We start from the raw sequence: 17,503 nt of genomic DNA, 5'->3' as shown, positions 1-17,503 counted from the left end.
GCGCCTGCAGCTCGGCCACCGAGAACACGCGGCTCTGGCAGTGCTGCACCAGCTCCGAGAAGAGCAGCGCGAAGGCGCTCAGGCTCACCTCCGTGCGCGGCCGCGCCAGCGCGCGCTCCAGCAGCGCCGACTTCCCGCGCGTGAAGCGCGCCTCCATGCCGAGGGGGGCCTGTGGGGGAGATCCGGGGCGCCAGGGATGCGGGGGTCAGGGGCGGAGCCCGGAGTGGGGGAGGACCCCCAGGACTTCCCACCGAGGGAAGGGATGATGGGGGGAAGGAAAGGGGGCTCTCCAAAACCAGGCAACGAGATTATGCCTGTAATCCCTGCTACTCAGGAGGTTGAGATCTGAGGATAGCGGTTCAAAGCCAGCCTGGGCAGGAAAGTCCGAGAGACTCTTTTCACCAATTAACCACCAGAAAACTGGCAGTGGATCTGTGACTAGAGCGCTAACCTCCAATGAAAACGCTCAGGGACTGCACCCAGGATCTGAGTTCAAGGCCCAGGTTGGGCAACCACACACACACTCAAAGTCTCCATTGTGCCAAGCCAGTCACAGACAAATAAGGGATGGTTAGGTTTATAACCTTAGCTGGATGAGTTTAGGAAAAGAGAGATAAAGGGGGACCAAAAAAGGGCGCCACCAACCAGAGAGACCCAGGCAACGTTGGGGCCAGGCTCACTCCAGTAATCCTAGCTACTCGGGTGACTGAGATCTGAGCATCACGGTTCAAAGCCATGAGACTTATCGCCAATGAACCGCCAAAAAGCCGGAAGTGGAGCTGTGGCTCAAGTGGTAAAAGTGACTTGAGTGAGAAAGCCAAGCGAGAGCCTTGACTTCAAGCTCCAAAACTGGCAAGAAAATAAAAATAAGAATTTAAAAACCTAGCCCCTGTGGGGCTGGGGGGGGCGGGGAGGGGGTCAGGACGAGGCCTGCCGAGGGCTGTGATCTCCAGCACGGACTCCCCGACCCCCAGAACTTTCCAGTTCCCCCACACACACACCCGGGGAAAGCGAGTGACTTGGGGGGGGGGAGATTGTATCTGGACCAAAGATCTGATACACTGGGGGGTTCTGATGAGGGGGGAGTTGGGTAAAGAGGGGTGTCCACAGGCCAAGCCCGGAGGGTCGGGGGACCCCACAGGTCTGGGTCAGTTCCGATCTATCCTGCGGGAAGCTCATTCGGGGTGACCTAAATGGGCCTGGGTTCGAAAGAATAGAGGAGACCCCAGGCAGGTGCTGGGAGCCCCCCACACTCCTAAATTCTTCAGGAAGGTGGTTGGGAAACTGGAAAGAGGGGGCCCGCCCGAGGCTTGGCAGAGCCTCAAGAAGGCGCAGCGGGGGGCTGCTGGAGATCCCCAGACCTCCGTCTAAATCCGGGTGAAGTCACCAGCCTGGGGAGGGGGGTGAAGACCAGGGGTAGGGGCAGGGCTGGAATGGGGTCCCCGCTCCCACCATGCAAGGAACGGGACGCCGGAAGGGATCGGGGACGAGGAAAGGCCCTCCCCAAAAGGTGTGCGTAAGAAGGGCAGGGGCCGGGGCCCCGGCAGCCCCCGAGCGCCACATGCGAACGCGGAGGCCGAGCCCCCCCTTCCAGGAGGCGGGGAGGGGTCATGGAGACAGAGCTGGGGCACTCGGGAGTAACCGCGGACTCCGAGACCCCAGCTCAGGACGCACGGACCCGGCCGGACGCGCGAAGGGGTCGCGGGCGGCGGGGAAATCTCACCGAGAATTAACAAGGCGTCGGTTCGGCTCAGTTGCTTTACAGCGCCGTCGTAAAAAAAGCTGCGCGCGCGCAAGCGCAACTGGAGCCGGGTGTTGTGGGCGTGGTCTTGTGTTGTGGGCGTGTTCGGCAGCCCGGTCGGTCCGGAGAGCGGCCGCCAGGGGGGGCGCGTGTCCACTCTACGATCTGCTGAGACCTGCGCAACAGCCCGGCGGGCGACTGAGGGCTTTGGTTGATGGAGGACAGGGTGGCGGGGTGGGGGGAGAGCAGCTCGCACGATCGCCTGCTCAGGGGCACACATTTGACGACGGGCACATGTGTCTTAACCGTGGGCATAATATGTACACGGCTTCACAGACGGTCAGCTGTGCAGTGACACCAGTGAGTTCATATGTAGGGGACTCATATACATATATACATACATACACATTATATTGTATTTTTATTATAATCATACTCTATTTATTTATTTATTGTCAATCATGGAGCTTGAACTCAGTGCCTAGGCACAGTCCCCGAGCTTTTTAGTGGTGGTGATGGTTGTGGGGCTTGAACTCAGGACCTAGGCACTGTCCCTGAGCTCTTCTGCTCTAGGCTAGCTCTCTACCACTTTGAGCCACAGCTCCACTTCCGGTTTTCTGGTGGTTCACTGGAGATTAGAGTCTCATAGACTTTCCTGCTGGGGCTGGCTTCAAACCGTAGTCATCAGATCTCAGTCTCCTGAGTAGCTAGGATTACAGGCATGAGCCACACTGACCCACTTTCCCTGAGCCTTTTTGCTCAAGGCTAGCACTCTGCCACTTAAGCCACAGTTCCACTTTTTTGGCTTTTTGGCGATTAGAGACAAGAGTCTCACGAACTTTTGTGTCCTGGATGGCTTTGAACTGTGATCCTCAGATCTCAGCCTTCTGAATAGTTAGGATTATGGGCGTAAGCCACCAGTGTGTGTATATACCATACATTATATAATATACTATATATAAAATATATTTTATATATAATATATAATGTATATATTGTATATATTATGTAGATGACCTAGGTACACTTAAGAAACATTACACACACCGGGCTACATGGACTTGAGAAATCATGTGTGCTGGTGTACATGCATGCCAGGGCACAGCCCTCAATCACAGTCTGGGGGGACACATTCACAGACACACGAAGACCTGCACGGGGGCCTTTGCTTGAGTTTATCACACGTGATTCCACCTCCAAAACACCTGCAGACCTGCAGGTCCGAAAGCCACCATCATCATCATCATAACACAAACAAAGTCATGCTGCCTCATCTGTGTTTATTATGAATCACAAAACATGAGTCCAAAAAGAGAAACAGTCCAGTGGGTGCTGTGGGTGCCAGTTCTATGAACACACAAGACAACGTGAGTGAGCACACTCAACATAACACACGCCTGTCCGTGCTGACACAGGTATGGCACCACAATGCCCACATTTACAGCAATGCACCCCCACAACAGGTCCCCAAACACCAGCACAAGGAGACCATTCTCCTGCCTGACAGGGAGACATGGGTCCCATGTCAGTAACACTCCCAGTGACCTGCTCTTGGGGTCTTTATTGAGAGCCATTGTCTGGGACATGTCTGTAATCATGTAAGTCTTGCTTACACACGTGTGTGCGTGCGTGTGTGTGTGTGTGTGTGTGTGTAGAGTGCACCAACATGCATAGAACACTGCCATGGGACAAAAGAAAACCTCCACCCACTGCAAAATATTTCCTTACTCCTGTCATCCCAGCAACTCAGGAGGCTGATATCTGAGGATTGCAGTTCAAAGCCAGCCCAGGGCAGGAGACTCTTGTCTCCAATGAACTACCAAAAAGCCAGAAGTGGAGCTATGGTTTCAATGGTCAAGTGCTAGCCTGGAGCAAAAAAAAAAAAAAAAGCTAAAAAATAGTGCAAGGCCCTGAGTTCAAGTCCTAGTACAGATACACAAACACACACACACACACACACACACACACACACACACTACAACATTCATTCTCCCTGATACATGATCCTCTATACACAGCTGGGGGACCCCCATTTTTCGTCTTCACTGGCAGGAGTGATTCCCATCTCATGCAGTGGCCAGCATGTCTGTCCTCTCCTCTATGAAGGATTAGGTTCTAGGGAATGGGAGATGTGAAGGTCAGGCAGATTAGAACCAAGGCCAGGCCCAAGGCTCCAGCCATGCCCACCACTCCCCCACAGCCTGGCTTACTTGTCTTCTCCAGTGTTTCCAGGATTTTCTGTACCTGTTCCTTGATTTTTGTTATATCTGGTAAAGGGGAAACAGAGAAGAAGCTTCATTCAGAGCCCCTATGTTCATTGTAAGCCACCTCCCTATTGGGCCACCAACCTGGGGTGCAGAAGTATCCCTATACTTTGTGCTTAATACCACACCTCCCAGCAACTCTACCCAATGGCTCCCCACACACTCCTCCCACCCACCGATATCTTCTTCCTCAAACTCTAATACCCAGTCTGGTGTTCAGCATCAAAAATAAATAATTGAGCTGGGCACCAGTGGCTCACACCTGTAATCTTAGCTACTCAGAAGAATGAGATCTGAGGATCTCAGTTCAGGCAGGAGATCTGAGGATCTCCAGCTCAGGCAGGAAAGTCTGTGACACTCATCTCAAATAACCAGCAAAAGAAAAGCCAAAGTGGAGCTGTGGCTCAATTGGGGAAACACCAGGCTTGAGCAAAACCACCAAATAAGAGTGAGAGATCCCGAGTTCGAGCTCCAGTACCAGTATCAAAGTAGTAACAATAATAATAATAATCAAACTTTTTGTGCTGGTCCTGGGGCTTAGACTCAGAGCCTGGATGCTGTTCCTGAGCTTTTTTGCTCAAGGCTAGTGTTCTACCACTTGAGCCACAATTCCATTTTTGGGGGGCTCAATGAGAGATAAGAGTCTCATGGACTTTCCTACCTAGACTGGCTTTGAACCTCTATCTGCAGATCTCAGCCGCCTGAGTATCTAGGATTACAGGTGTGAGCCACCAGTGCCCAGCTTTAATTTAATTTAAAAAAATAACCCTTGCTGGGTGCTGGTGGCTCATGCCTATAATCCTAGGTTCTCGGGAGGCTGAGATCTGAGGATAGTGGTTCAAAGCCAGCCTGGACAGGAAAGTCCGTGAGACTATTATCTCCAATTAACCACCAGAAAACTGTAAGTGGCACTGTGGCTCAAGTGGTGAAGTGCTTGCTTGAGCTGAAGAGCTCAGGGAGAATGCCCTGACTAAGTTCAAATCCCACAACTGACAAACAAAAAAAAAACAGTACAGTGATTCAAACCCCACAATCCTAGCTACTTGGGAGGCAAAGACTGAGGACAGAATAGGAATTTTAAAAAACAAAATAGTTTCTAAGACTCCATCTCAATCAATGTCTGGTACAGTGGTTCCCAGCACAGGGAAGCACAGGGGTGGGGGCTGCAGTCCAGAACCACCTAAGCACGCAGAGAAACCCTGCCTCAAATAAGCAACACTAAAAGGGATGGGAGGCATGCCTCAAATGGTCAAGCACCTGCCTAGCTAGTGTGAGGCCCTGGGTTCAATCTCCAGCCCTCCCAACAATAACAACCCCTCCCCCCATGAAGGGCAGATGTGCAAGAGCACCTGTGGGCATCATCCTCAGCTTTTGGACCTCAGCATATACTCTGTCTTCCTTGGAGATGATGGTACTCTTGGCTATGTTGATGGACTGCTGGATGGTGGTCCAGGTCCTTCTCTCTTCATCCTGGAAGTTCCGCAAGGAGTCCGAGACTAGGGGCGTGGAGTTGCGGCGTCTGAGTGATCATGCTCCCCCTTGGATGCCCACTGCAACTCCCGGGGTCTCCTTTGGGGATTTCCACTCACCATTCCAAAGCTCCGTTTTCAAGTCTAGAAGCTCTGTGGACATCTTAGAATCTGTTTAGGAGAGAGCAGGAAGAGCCTGGAACTCTGCCCCCAGAGAGCTGGGAGACAGGGTGGGGGGAAGAGTGGGGGAAGTGGGGAGACAAGCAAGTAGAAACACTGGCACCCTCCCCTCACCCCCCCCAAAATAAAACAATAAATAAGGACTCACTCTTCACCAAGACCAAGGTAGAGAGCACAATGCACAACAGGAAAAGCAGGGCCAGGAAGATGTACAGGCTCATGACGGCTCTGTGTAACCAGGCAGGGACCTGAGCCCTGTCCCCAGATGACATGGGTTGGGCTGGGACTGGGACAGAAAGGCAGGTCACGTGACCTCTAGGGTCTAATAAGGCGCCGAGGGCAACTTCATGCTTCTTGGTACCAAAAGCAACCATGAGAGCATTGGTGTCATCCAACACCCAGCCACCTTGGCCTATGATGGGCCAGCACGGTCACCATTAACAAGTTGCATCAGCACCCCGGGCTGCTCTGTGTGTGTGTGTGTGTGTGTGTTGAACTCAGATCTAGGCACTCTCATTTGGCTTTTTTGTATTTTTTTCTCGCATTTTGCCCACTTGAGCCACAGCTCCACTTCTGGCTTTTTGGTGATTTCATTGGAGATAAAGAGTTTCACAGATTTATATGTCCTGGCTTGCTTTGAACGATCAGATCTCAGCCTCCTCAGTAGCTATGAGCACAGGCAGTTATGAGCCCCGGGGCCAAGACCACTTCCTGTCACTTCGTCCTTTCCGACCAACTTGTCACTCTGACTCAGTCACAGATGCCAGCACCCAATTTTTTTTTCCTGCACAACTACCAGCAATTCCTCAGCTACCCCATCTCTCCCATGCTTTAGGCCACTATACTTTACACCACTCCCTGCCACCTTCCTGTTAGTCCCTTGTCCCTGCAGTGGCTTGCTGGAAACCCCACTCTCAAACACGGGGTGGGCGGGGAAGTTAGACAGACAGTCCACCAGGCTCACCTTGTTTGGGACCCTTGGGCTGGTCCCAACTTCGGGTCAAGGTGATATTCTCATAGTCAGGGTCAACAGCACCTAGGTGAGAGGGGACATAGAGGCCTGTTCAGACATGGAGGGCATGGCGTGGAGGGCTTGGAAATTGTGGTTTCTCCCCTCCCTCGCCCCAGCCCCTGACATACACACCCATGAACACAACAAAATTTGCAGCAGTGCAAGATAAAGCAGTGCTGGGCACCAGTGGCTCACACCTGTAATCCTAGTTACTCAGGAAGCTGAGATCTGAGGATCAAGGTTCAAAGCCAGTCTAGGCAGGAAAGTCTATGAGACTCTTATCTCCAATAAATTACTCAGAAAAACAGTGGGAAGTGCTGCTGTGACTCAAGCATTAGAGCGCTAGCCTTGAGCAAAAGCTCACCCCCACCTTCAGCCCCATCCCCTCCCACCTCAGTCTCCCCTTCTCCACCTGACTCTGGCCACCCAGAGGCTTCTGACCTTGTTCATGGCCTGGTCTCTTCCTCATCCTGTCTTTGGAAGCCGCTGTCTGCATCTCGTTCTGCTGATTTATAGAGATTTCTCTCACCTCCATGGTCCCCGGGCTGGCTGGTCTGTTCTCACATGTCCCCAACCCACCGGAAGATGCTGGGGCAGATGGGGAAATCTAGGGGTGGGGTGGGAGTGGAGGTGGAGAGGAGAGTTGCCTCCGCTATGGGGGAAGAGTTACAACACTCCCATCTTGGGGACAGGCTTACCTTCTAAATGAAGAAGGCACTTAAGATAGACAGGTGGTATCTCAAGGATGACCAAGAAGACACTAGACCTAGAGCCAGAAGAGGGACTTTTACAGGAAGATGTGGGTGGAAGGGGTGTGGCTGAGAAACAGACAGACAGACAGATAATGTACCTGGATGCAGCTCATTGTCTTTTCTGTCGTTTGTTTCAATAGAGAAGTAGAAGCCGGGACTGGTGTTTCATGTCTATAATCCTAGCTACTGAGGAGGCTGAGATCTGAGGATTGCAGTTGAAAGTCAGCCTGGGCATGAAAGTTCCTGAGACTCTTATCTCTAATAAACCACCAGAAAACCAGAAGTTGTGCTGTGGCTCAAGTGGTAGAGTGCTAGCCTTGAGCTGAAGAGTGCAGGGACAGCGCCCAGGCCCAGAGTTCAAGTCCCACGATTGACCAAAAAAATAAAGAAAAAGAGAAGTGGAGAGGCACCTCAGAGCCTCACATGCTCCGAGTATGGGCTGTCACACTGAAGGCAGAACTCTGCAGTTCCCCACTGCTTCCATCCCATAGGCCCCAGGGTCACCCCACAGCTTCACCCAGCCTCAAAGATTCAACTTCTCCAAGGCCCCTAGGAGAAGAGGAACAAATGTGTGGCAAGGAGGGCTGACCACTGAGTTCCATGCTCCTGCTGAGACTGAGGTTGGACCACTGACGTCTATCTGTCCCTAGCCCGAGGACCCCAGACAAAGAGACACACTGCATCTCAGCCATTCAATACTTTCCTACCTGCCTTGCACACGTGCCCCTGCATACACACACATCCACAACAAATGCATACATGCAAGTGTGCATGCACATGCCTGTGCAATCACACGTGTGCATGTGTGTGTGCACAAGCATGTGCATGTGAGAGCTTGTATGCATAAGCAAATGTGTGCAGATGCAAATGTGTGTGCATCGATGTGTACCTGCATGTGTACTGTGAGTTGATGCATGTACTGAGCATGAGCACAGATGTCTGTTTGTGCCCTGTGTCTGCACATGCACACACACAGGGCCATGAATAGACATGTAATTCCAAATCCTGTTAGTCACAAGCCTGCTTGTGGATACACACTCATTTTTCCCAAATGCATGACACCCACAAATACACATCTGCACATTGGCATATCTCACATGGCCAATCTTCTAACAAACAGAGTCTTAAACTACTTTTAGTATTTATTTGGCTTAACCATGGTAAGATGGAAAAACAGATGCAATGTTTGTGTGTGTGTGCTTGTATTGGGATTTGAAGTCAGGGCCTGGGCACTGTCCCTTAGCTTTTTCACTCAAAGTTGGTGCTCTGCCACTTGAGCCAAACCTCCACTTCTGGCTTTTTAATGGTTCACTGGAGATAAGAGTCTTGCAGACTTTCCTGCCCTGGGCTGGCTTTGGACTGCAATCCTCAGATCTCAACTTCATAAGCAGCAAGGATTAGAAGTCTAAGCTGCTGACTTCTGGCCAAAAGAACCCCATCTCAAAATACATCTGTGAGCCACGTGTTTACTTAATGTATTCATTTGTGCCATGCTGGGTGTTGGTCTTGGGGTGTCAAATGTACTGGGAAAACACTCCAGCTCAGCCCCATGAATGTTTAATTTAAAATTTTCTAGCACGGACTAGAGACATGGCTCAGTGGTAGAGTGCCAGCCTAGCAAGTGTGAGTCTTGAGTTCAATTCCTAGTTCACACACACAGAGACTTAACAGCCATATGAAAAAGGTGTAAGGTGTGTTGGTGGCTCACACCTGTATTCTTAATTACTCTAGAGGCTGAGATCTGAAGATCAAGACTAAGGGGCAGCACCCAGGCCATAAGTTCATGCGCCTGTCCTGGCTCACCCCCAACCCCCACACATGGTTAAATTCAAGATAATATTAAAATGGCTTCCTCAATCTAGTAAGGATAACCTTCTGTTTCCAAATGATTGCCAAGTCCTGTCAACTCAGGGAAGATCAGTGTAATGGTGACTCAAAGTCACATCTCAGAAGTCAGCCCTTAACCAATGGGACTGCTTATAGATGGATGAGTGCCAGGGGAGATGGACCAATTGAAAGCTGACTTGCTTTGATTGACAGGGGCAGGGGGCAGGGCTTTGGTTGGGCATATTCCTTTTGCTTGAAAGACCTGTAAGTCCCTGGCTTTCCTTTAAGAAAGCGCTATTAAAGTGGTGGCACACAAGGCTGCAGATGTAGCTCAGGGTGGTATAGAAGGGGACATGCCAGCACTTTCTTGGGAGAATTGAGACCCCGTGGAGTGGGAGGACACACACTGTCCCGAAGGTGGCCGTGAGCCTGGGCAGGGATGGGGCTCCTTAGAAGAAACTGAGGCTCCGTGCATGGAGGAAGAGTTGGGAGACACCATGGAAGGAGAGTATGGCGCAGAAAAGTCTGGAAGCCCTCCCTCTCCCCTGCTGAGAATATGGGGCAGGGGTCCAGCATCTGTATGCTTAGCTCCTTTGGGGACCCCCCCTCAATATCCTCACCCCTGCATTCTCATCCCAGCATACAATATATAAGGGCCGCATCCTCCTCCTTATTGCCCATACCATCATCATTTCACCATCGCCAAGAATGTCGTCATCGTCGTCGTCATCATCATCATCATCATCATCATCACCACCACCATCATCATCACCTTTTTTTGTGTGTGTGCCTGAACTCTGGGCCTGGGCACTGTCCCTCAGCTCTTCAGCTCAAGGCTAGTGCTCTGCCACTTGAGCCACAGCAATACTTCTGGCTTTTTCTGCTTATGTGGTGATGAAGAATTGAACCCAGGGCCTCATGCATGCAAGGCAAGCACTCTACCACTAAGCCACCTTCCCAGTCCCATTATCATCCTCTGTGTGTGTGTGTGTGTGTGTGTGTGTGTGCGCGCGCGCAAACGCGTGTGCCCACCCGTTTTAGCCCTTCAACTCAGAGCCTCAGAACTATCCTTCAGGCTTATTTTTGTTTTGTTTCTTATTTTTAACCCAAGGCTAGCACTGTACCAATTGAGGCACAGCTCCACAACAGCTTTTTGGTGATCCATTGGAAAAAAGAGTCTCACAAACTTTCTTGGCCCAGGCTGGCTTTGAGCTGTGGTTCCCCAGACCTCAGCCTCCTGACTACTTGGGACATGGGAACCTGGCTCCTCACCCTTATAATCACCACCACCAACATCATCATCATCATCATTTGGTTTATTTCCAGCCTCCAAGTTTGCGCCACCCATCCCTGAGCCCCCTTTCCGCTCAAACGACCTCAAGCCGTGCCCCTCAGGTGGCAGCAGCGCGCTGCGGTCCAGTCCATGCCCCCGCACTGACAGTGGCACGTGTTCCCGGCACGCACATCCCACGAGCCACAGCCCATGCCACACGCGCATCCCGTGACAACATGACCTGCAGGGGTCGGGGAGAGAGAAGAGAGATTGGACCACTGAACTGGGACTCGAAGCAGGGGTGAGGAAGGGGTCCAGGTGGAGACTCCAACACAAGAATGAGAGCCGGGTGCCATTGCAAGGCAGGGAGGCATTTCTGGACCCCAATATTGTGAGGAAGTGGATTCAGGGGAACTGAGGTTGCAGGGAGCAGGCTGGGGCTACAGAGGCAGGAAGTGAAAGGAGGGAGATACAAGACCTTTTATTTACTATTATTTTGGGGGGCCTTGGGCTTGAACTCAGGGCTTGAGCACTGTCCCTGAGCCTCTCTGTACTCAAGACTAGCACTCTACCACTTGAGCCACAGTTCCACTCCCAGATGTTTTTTTTTTCTGAGTATTTTATTGGAGATAAGAGTCTCACAGACTTTCCTGCCCAGGCTGGTTTTGAACCATGATCTTCAACTCTCAGTCTCTTGAGTGAGTAGCTACGATCACAGACATGAGCCACCAGTGTCCAGCTACATATGGGGTCTTGGGACACAGGCGAGAGGCTCCATGACACATGTTTGTACTCACCTGCAGGGCAGGAAGCCAGGTTCCCACTGGATTTCACAGTCCTACAATCCAGTCCAATGCCCTTGAGCGCCATTGAAACTGCAAGGGGGACAATGGGGAGGGCTTTTGACCAGCTGCCAGCTGGCCTCAGTCCTCAAGCTGGGAGATCCTCCCAATTACATCAACAGATTCCTCAGCACTAGTATGGTAACACATGCCTGTAATCCCAAGCGCTGGGAGACTGAGACAGGATTGAGAATTCAAGACCAGCCTGAGCTATGGAATGAGACCTGGCCACACAGCCAGGTGGCTCACACTTATAATCCTAGCTACTCAGGAGGCTGAGATCTGAGGAGATCAAGGCCTGCCTGGGCAGGAAATCTCTGAGACTCCTTATCCCCAACTAACTAGCAAAAATCTGGAAGAAGAATTGTGGCTCAAGTGGTAGAGCACCAGCCTGGATTGAAAAAGCTCAGGGATACCGCCAGGACATGAGTTCCATTTTTGCCTGGACTTGAGTATTTCTGAGTAAGACTAGGTTTGGGGTGAGCATGGGAGCAGGGGTTGAGTTTGGAGCTGTGGTTCCAAGGCAGGGTGAGGCCTGATGGGGAATGGGCTATGGTCAGAAGTTGTGGCTGTGGTGCCTTTGTAGTTGACATTTGGTTGGAGCTGGGCCAGGACAGGGTTACATTAATGTCTGGAACCAGAAGCCTCTAAATCTCTGGATGTTTGTGGGGGAGGGAGGGGTCCTCACTTTGCGGTGTGACAGCATCCTTTATCTTCTGATTGATGGCATCTTCCACGGGGCACAGAGACTCACTGGACACCAACAGAGCCAGGACAGAGAGGACAAAGAGGAGCAGAGACGGAGCCTTCATCCTGTTGCTGTAAGAAAGAACCAAGGGACCCAGGTCCAGTCAGGGGGAGAATTTCACTTGCAACACCAGCCATCCTGGGTCTCCTGTGGGAGAGGAAGACAAAAGTGCAGGTTTGTCCCTGGCCCCTTAAAATGGGATTCCAGGGGGCAGATCACTTACCGATCAGACTCGGCAGGACACAGATCAAACCTAATATTAGATGTCTAGGTCAGGTAAAACACAGCACACAGGTCCGAGAGAGGAGGAAAGGTTGAATGTCAGACAGACAGACAGACAGGCTACCTGCACAGAGAGGGGCCCAGCAGCTGCCCTTATGCTGGGGAGGGCAATTTTAAAGGGGCAGACCTGCCAGAAGGTGGGAGTGGAAAGTGCATTTTGGGAGCGCTAATTGGCCAGGAAGTCAGACGAGGCAGAGTGACCTGACTTAGGGAAAGCCAGGGGGAACTTGAGCAGGTGGAATGCGGACCTCCACAGGATGACTCCACCCGAGTCAACACTCAGGACTCCAATTCTCGGGCCACAGCTGTGTCTTGGAGGCCTGAGGGTGGAGACCTTCCTGTCATTACTAAGAAGTCCCTTGGCCCTTTCCCCCCACCTTCCTTCCCCCTTCTAGAACCAAGAAGAAACTCAAGATGGAAATCAGAAAGGTCTCACAGGGGGAGACACTGCCACCTCCCTGCCATGGCCTCCTCTTCCAGGGGGACCCCCATGTCCACACCTGGGTCAGCTCAAGATCAGGGGTCATTTCAGTTGGTGGCATCTGAGTGGCAGAGGATAGGAGTTTGTTTGCAGACATGGGGGACCCCGCCCTACTGGAACAACTGTTACTTTGGGAGCCTTGCCCATCAGGTTTATGCCCAGTGGAGGATGGGGCAGCCAGGCCCCAGGGGTGACACCTGCAATTCTAGCCACTCAGGAGACTTAGAATGAAGTAAAGAGGTCAGGTCTGGCCGGCTCCATATTGGGCACATGGTTAGATGTTAGGGTCTGGCATCTTGTCTTCTGGCTGGGGGAAGGAAACCCCCTACCTTACCCCCTAGGTAATGGCTCATCTCTGGTCATCCTGGTGTCCCAATTCAGCTCTCCATTGGAGATTGGTATTGTTTTTGTTCTTTCTTTCCTCTTTAGCATGTTTCCTAGCTGTGTTACATGTATATTCATGCTGCCTGCCTTTGTAACAACCTGCAGCGTGCTAACTGTATAATAAAGACTCCTGATATTCTATATTTCAAAATGTGGCTTCTGGGATGATTCACCTTACAATGAAGGTTAAAAGCCAGCCTAGAATGGAAAGACGGTGAAATGCTGTATCTCTAAGTACAGCAGAAAGTAGAAAGTGAGGCTGTGGCTCAAGTGTTAGAGCATCAGTCTTAAATAGAAAAACTCAGGGACAGTGCCCAGGCCCTGACTTCAAGCTCCAGGACTGGTAAATACATACATACATACAAACAAACATACAGAAGTCAAAGAGAGAAAGACACAGAGAGGTAGATTTAGAGATAAAGGGAGAGACAGAGACAAGAGAGCAAGACACAGAAAGAAGAGGTAGAGGAGACAGGATTTTTTGGGTGCAAAGATTGCTTTCTTGGACTGGGAATGTGGCGTAATGATAGAGTGCTTGCCTAGCATGTATGAAGCCCTGAGTTCCATTCCTCAGTACCACATGAACAGAAGAAGCAGGAAGTGGTGCTGTGGCTCAAGTGTTTAGAGTGTTCACATTGAGCAAAAGAAGCTCAGGGACAGTTCCCAGGCCCTGAGTTCAAGCCCCAGGACCATTGCCATCAGGATCATTATCATCATTTGTGTGTGTGTGTATGTGTGTGTGTGTGTGTGTGTGTGTCTGTGTGTCTGTGTGTGTGTATGTGTGTGTGTGTGTCTGTGTGTGTGTGAGAGAGAGAGAGAGTTTTAGCCCTTGAATTCAGGGCCTCAGTGCTGTCCTTGTGCTTTTGTTTTGTTGTTGTTGTTGTTTTGGGTTTTTACCCAAGGCTAGCACTGTACTAACTGAGCCACTGGTCCACTACAGCTTTTTGGTGATCCATTGGAAATAAGAGTCTCACGAACATTTCTGGCCCAGGCTGGCTTTGAACTGTGGTTCCCCAGACCTCAGCCGCCTGAGTAGCTGGGACATGGGAACCTGGCTCCTCACCCCTGTCATCACCCTCACCCTTACAATCACCACCACCACCATCATCATCATCATTTGGTTTATTTCCATCCTCCAAGCTCGCCCCCCCAACCCTGTGCCCCCTTTCCGCTCAAACGACCTCAAGCCGTGCCCCCCAGATGGCAGCAGCGCGCTCCGGTCCAGTCCATGCCCGCGCACTGACAGTGGCATGTGTTCCCGGCACGCACATCCCACGAGCCACAGCCCATGCCACACGAGCACCCCGTGACAACATGACCTGCAGGGGTCGGGGAGAGAGAAGAGAGATTGGACCACTGAACTGGGACTCGAAGCAGGGGTGAGGAAGGGGTCCAGGTGGCTGGAGACTCCAACACAAGAATGAGAGCCGGGTGCCATTGCAAGGCGGGGAGGCATTTCTGGACCCCAATATTGTGAGGAAATGGATTCAGGGGAACTGAGGTTGCAGGGAGCAGGCTGGGGCTACAGAGGCGGGAAGTGAAAGGAGGGAGATACAGGACCTTTTTTTCCTGGGCCTGGGGCGTGAACTCTGAGCCTGGGTGCTATCTGTCCCTGAGCCTCTCTGTGCTCAAAGCTAGTACTCTACCACTTGAGCCACAGGACCACTCCCAGTTTTTGTTTTGTTTTGTTTTTCTGAGTAGTTCATTCTCAGCCTTTCCTGCCCGGGCTGGCTTTGTATTGTGATCCTCAAATCTCAGTCTCTTGAGTAGCTAAGATCACTGACATGAGCCACCCGTGCCCAGCTACATATGGGGTCTTGGGACACATTGGAGAAGCTGCATGACACATGTTTGTACTCACCTGCAGGGCAGGAAGCCAGGTCCCCCCTGGATGTCACAGTCTTACAATCCAGTCCAATGTCCTTGAGCGCCTCTAAAACTTCAAGGGGGACAATGGGGAGGGCTTTGAGACCAGCTGCCAGCTGGCCTCATTCCTCACGCTGGGAGATCCTCCCAATTACATCAACAGATTCCCCAGCACTAGGATGGTAACACATGCCTGTAATCCCAAGTGCTGGGGAGACTGAGACAGGATTGAGGATTCAAGACCAGCCTGAGCTATGGAATGAGACCTGGCCACACAGCCAGGTGGCTCACACTTATAATCCTAGCTACTCAGGAGGCTGAGATCTGAGGAGATCAAGGCCTGCCTGGGCAGGAAATCTCTGAGACCCTTTTTTTTATTGTTGGGTGGGTGGTTTTTTTTATTTGTTTGTTTTGGGTTTTTTGTTGTGGGGCTTGAATTCTGGGCCTGGATGCTGTCCTCGGCCTGGGTACTGTCCATGACTCCTTCAGCTCAAGCCCAGAGCTCTACCACTTGAGCCACAGCGCCATTTCTGGTTTTCTGATGGTTAATTGGAGGTAAGAGTCTCATGGACTTTCTTGCCCTGGATGGCTTTGAACTGCGATTCTCAGATTTCTGCCTCCCAAGTAGCTAGAACTACAAGTGTGAGGCACCAGTGCCCAGCCTCTGAGACTCTATCTCCAGCTCACTAGCAAAAAGTTGGAAGTCAAGCTATGGGTCAAGTGTTAGAACACCAGCCTGGAGTGAAAAAGCTCAGGGACAGTGCCAGGCCATGAGTTCCTTTTTTGCCTGGAGTTGGATATTTCTGAGTAAGACAAGGTTTGGGGTGAGCATGGGAGCTGGGATTGAGTTTGGAGCTGTGGCTCAAGGCAGGGCTAGGCATGGTGGGAATTGACTCTGGGCAGAAGTTGTGGCCGTGGTGGCTCTGTGGTTGACATTTGGTTAGAGTTGGGGCCGGGCAGGGTCACATTCGTGTCTAAGACCAGAGGCCTCTAATTCCCTGGATGTGGGGAAGGGGTTCCTCACTTAGAGATGTGACACCATCCTTCAGCTTCTGATTGATGCCTTCTTCCAGGGTACACAGAGACTTGCTGGACACAAACAGACCCAGGAGAGAGAGGAGGAGTAGGAGGAGAGACACAGCCTTCATCCTGTTGCTGTAAGAAGGAACCAAGAGCCTCAGGTCCAGTCAGCCCCTTACAGGAAGGGGAGGATTTTGCTTGCCTCACCAGAACCCTGGGACCTGCAATCCTGGTTCTCTTATGGGAGAAGCAGATCGAAGTCCAGGTTTGTCCCTGGCCCCTTAAAATGGGAGTGAAAAACGCAGATCACTTACCCAGCGAGACTCGGCAGGACACAGATCAAACCTAGGACTCAAATTGTTGTGCCACAGCTGTGTCTTTGAGGCCTCAGGGTGGGGACCTTCCTGCCTTGGCCAATAAGTTCCTTGGCCCCTTTCACTCTAGCTTCCTTCCCACTTCTGGGGCCAACAGGAAATCCAAGGAGGAGATTGGAGAGGTCTCAGAGGGGAAGACACTGCCATCTCCCTGCCACGGCCTCCTCTTCCAGGGCCCCCACGTCCACACTTGGGTCAGCTCAAGCACAGGGTCATTTCAGTTGATGGCATTTGAGCAGCAGAGAATAGGAGTTTGCTCGCAGAGGTTGGGGAGACCCCACTCCACTGAAACAACTGCTACGTTGTGAGCCTTGCCCATTGTATTTTGGATGGAACAGTGAGACACCAGCAGTTATGCCTGTTATCCTTGATACTCGGGAGGCTGAGATCTGAGGATGGAGTCCATGAGATGCCAGTGAACCAGCAAAAACGTAGGAAGTTGACTTGTGGCCTAAATGGTAGAGAATCAGTCTTAAACAGGAAAGCTCAGGGATAGTGCCCAGGCCCTGAGTCCAAGCCCAATGACTGGCACCAGATTGGGGTAGGAGGGGGTGGAGTGGAGAAACAGACACAGAGAGATCAATTTAGAGAAATAGACAAAAAAGACAGAGAAGAGACCAAGACAGAAGAGGTAGAGAAGGCAGAATTTTTGTGTGCAGCGATAGCTTTCCTTTGTGAATACAAGTGTTATCAGCTCATTTCTTTCCCACTGTTAGTATATGTCTGTCTGTCTTTGAAGCCTCATTTGAACAAAGAGGATTTTTGTTTTAAGTCACTGGAAAGGCTGTTGCCATCTTCCCAAGAACTTCAGGCTTCTGATTGGCTGCCTTGCCAGAAGATGACTCGTTGCCTTGGTAACCAGGCTGTGATGATGGGCGGCTCTAGGAAATCAGGAAGAGTGTTGGGCACTTGCTTTGTCTCCAATGAGAATGATCAGAAATAAACACAAAAGCCTTGGGTGATGCCAAATTTCCTTAGCAAGGACCCA

General features: G+C 51.4%; 4 protein-coding genes across 5 annotated transcripts in view; all 4 read right to left on the bottom strand.

Moving 5' to 3' along the window:
- Positions 1-1,782, bottom strand: part of Trappc5 (trafficking protein particle complex 5) — a 2,250-nt gene extending 468 nt beyond the window's left edge. Inside the window, exons 1-2 of the mRNA XM_013033509.1 lie at positions 1,724-1,782; positions 5-169 (exon numbers count right to left, since the gene is read on the bottom strand). Of these exons, the coding sequence (XP_012888963.1) occupies positions 5-157 (153 nt within the window). The 5' untranslated portion in view covers positions 158-169; positions 1,724-1,782. The remainder of the gene's footprint in view (positions 1-4; positions 170-1,723) is intronic.
- A 1,864-nt stretch (positions 1,783-3,646) lies between these two features.
- Positions 3,647-7,600, bottom strand: Mcemp1 (mast cell-expressed membrane protein 1). Of its 2 annotated transcripts, none has more exons than XM_013033557.1 (9): positions 7,517-7,600; positions 7,365-7,432; positions 7,108-7,273; positions 6,619-6,690; positions 5,803-5,940; positions 5,595-5,645; positions 5,355-5,501; positions 3,952-4,008; positions 3,647-3,856 (listed from the first exon to the last, which is right to left on the bottom strand). In XM_013033557.1, exons 3-9 carry the CDS (start codon positions 7,199-7,201, stop codon positions 3,840-3,842), a joined length of 576 nt encoding a protein of 191 aa, XP_012889011.1. In that variant the 5' UTR covers positions 7,202-7,273; positions 7,365-7,432; positions 7,517-7,600; the 3' UTR covers positions 3,647-3,839. The 2 variants fall into 2 exon arrangements, with proteins under 2 accessions (XP_012889011.1, XP_012889012.1); XM_013033558.1 differs by having other exon boundaries at positions 7,365-7,450; positions 7,517-7,568.
- Positions 7,601-10,546: 2,946 nt separating this feature from the next.
- Positions 10,547-12,882, bottom strand: LOC105998718 (resistin-like). The gene is made up of 4 exons (XM_013033508.1): positions 12,827-12,882; positions 12,049-12,179; positions 11,316-11,393; positions 10,547-10,759 (listed from the first exon to the last, which is right to left on the bottom strand). Exons 1-4 carry the CDS (start codon positions 12,880-12,882, stop codon positions 10,623-10,625), a joined length of 402 nt encoding a protein of 133 aa, XP_012888962.1. The 3' UTR covers positions 10,547-10,622.
- A 1,527-nt stretch (positions 12,883-14,409) lies between these two features.
- Positions 14,410-16,548, bottom strand: LOC105998757 (resistin-like). The gene is made up of 4 exons (XM_013033549.1): positions 16,456-16,548; positions 16,146-16,276; positions 15,117-15,194; positions 14,410-14,574 (listed from the first exon to the last, which is right to left on the bottom strand). The coding sequence occupies exons 2-4, from the start codon at positions 16,267-16,269 to the stop codon at positions 14,438-14,440; spliced, it is 339 nt and encodes a 112-aa protein (XP_012889003.1). The 5' UTR covers positions 16,270-16,276; positions 16,456-16,548; the 3' UTR covers positions 14,410-14,437.
- Between the last annotated feature and the right edge of the window lie 955 nt (positions 16,549-17,503).

The sequence above is a fragment of the Dipodomys ordii genome, unplaced genomic scaffold (genome assembly GCF_000151885.1).
Source record: "Dipodomys ordii isolate 6190 unplaced genomic scaffold, Dord_2.0 Scaffold171, whole genome shotgun sequence".
NCBI classification, from domain to species: domain Eukaryota; kingdom Metazoa; phylum Chordata; class Mammalia; order Rodentia; family Heteromyidae; genus Dipodomys; species Dipodomys ordii.
The sequence above is the reverse complement of the archived record's forward strand: the minus strand, read 5'-3'. Positions and strand labels throughout refer to the sequence as shown.

Bases quoted from the DNA above. Each gene is read 5' to 3' on its own strand.
- Mcemp1 (XM_013033557.1), bottom strand. From the start codon at position 7,201: ATGGAGGTGAGAGAAATCTCTATAAATCAGCAGAACGAGATGCAGACA. The intron at 6,691-7,107 runs GTCAGAAGCCTC...CCTCTCACCTAG, and splicing joins GAGACCAGGCCATGAACAAG to GTGCTGTTGACCCTGACTAT. The intron at 5,502-5,594 runs GTGAGTGGAAAT...CCACGCCCCTAG, and splicing joins GAAAACGGAGCTTTGGAATG to TCTCGGACTCCTTGCGGAAC.
- LOC105998718 (XM_013033508.1), bottom strand. From the start codon at position 12,882: ATGGGGGTCCCCCTGGAAGAGGAGGCCATGGCAGGGAGGTGGCAGTGT. The intron at 12,180-12,826 runs GTGAGACCTTTC...TCTTTCTTACAG, and splicing joins AGGTGGCAGTGTCTCCCCCT to CAACAGGATGAAGGCTCCGT. The intron at 11,394-12,048 runs GTGAGGACCCCT...TCCCCCTTGCAG, and splicing joins GGATGCTGTCACACCGCAAA to TTTCAATGGCGCTCAAGGGC.
- LOC105998757 (XM_013033549.1), bottom strand. From the start codon at position 16,269: ATGAAGGCTGTGTCTCTCCTCCTACTCCTCCTCTCTCTCCTGGGTCTG. The intron at 15,195-16,145 runs GTGAGGAACCCC...TCCCCCTTGAAG, and splicing joins GGATGGTGTCACATCTCTAA to TTTTAGAGGCGCTCAAGGAC. The intron at 14,575-15,116 runs GTGAGTACAAAC...CGACCCCTGCAG, and splicing joins CCTGGCTTCCTGCCCTGCAG to GTCATGTTGTCACGGGGTGC.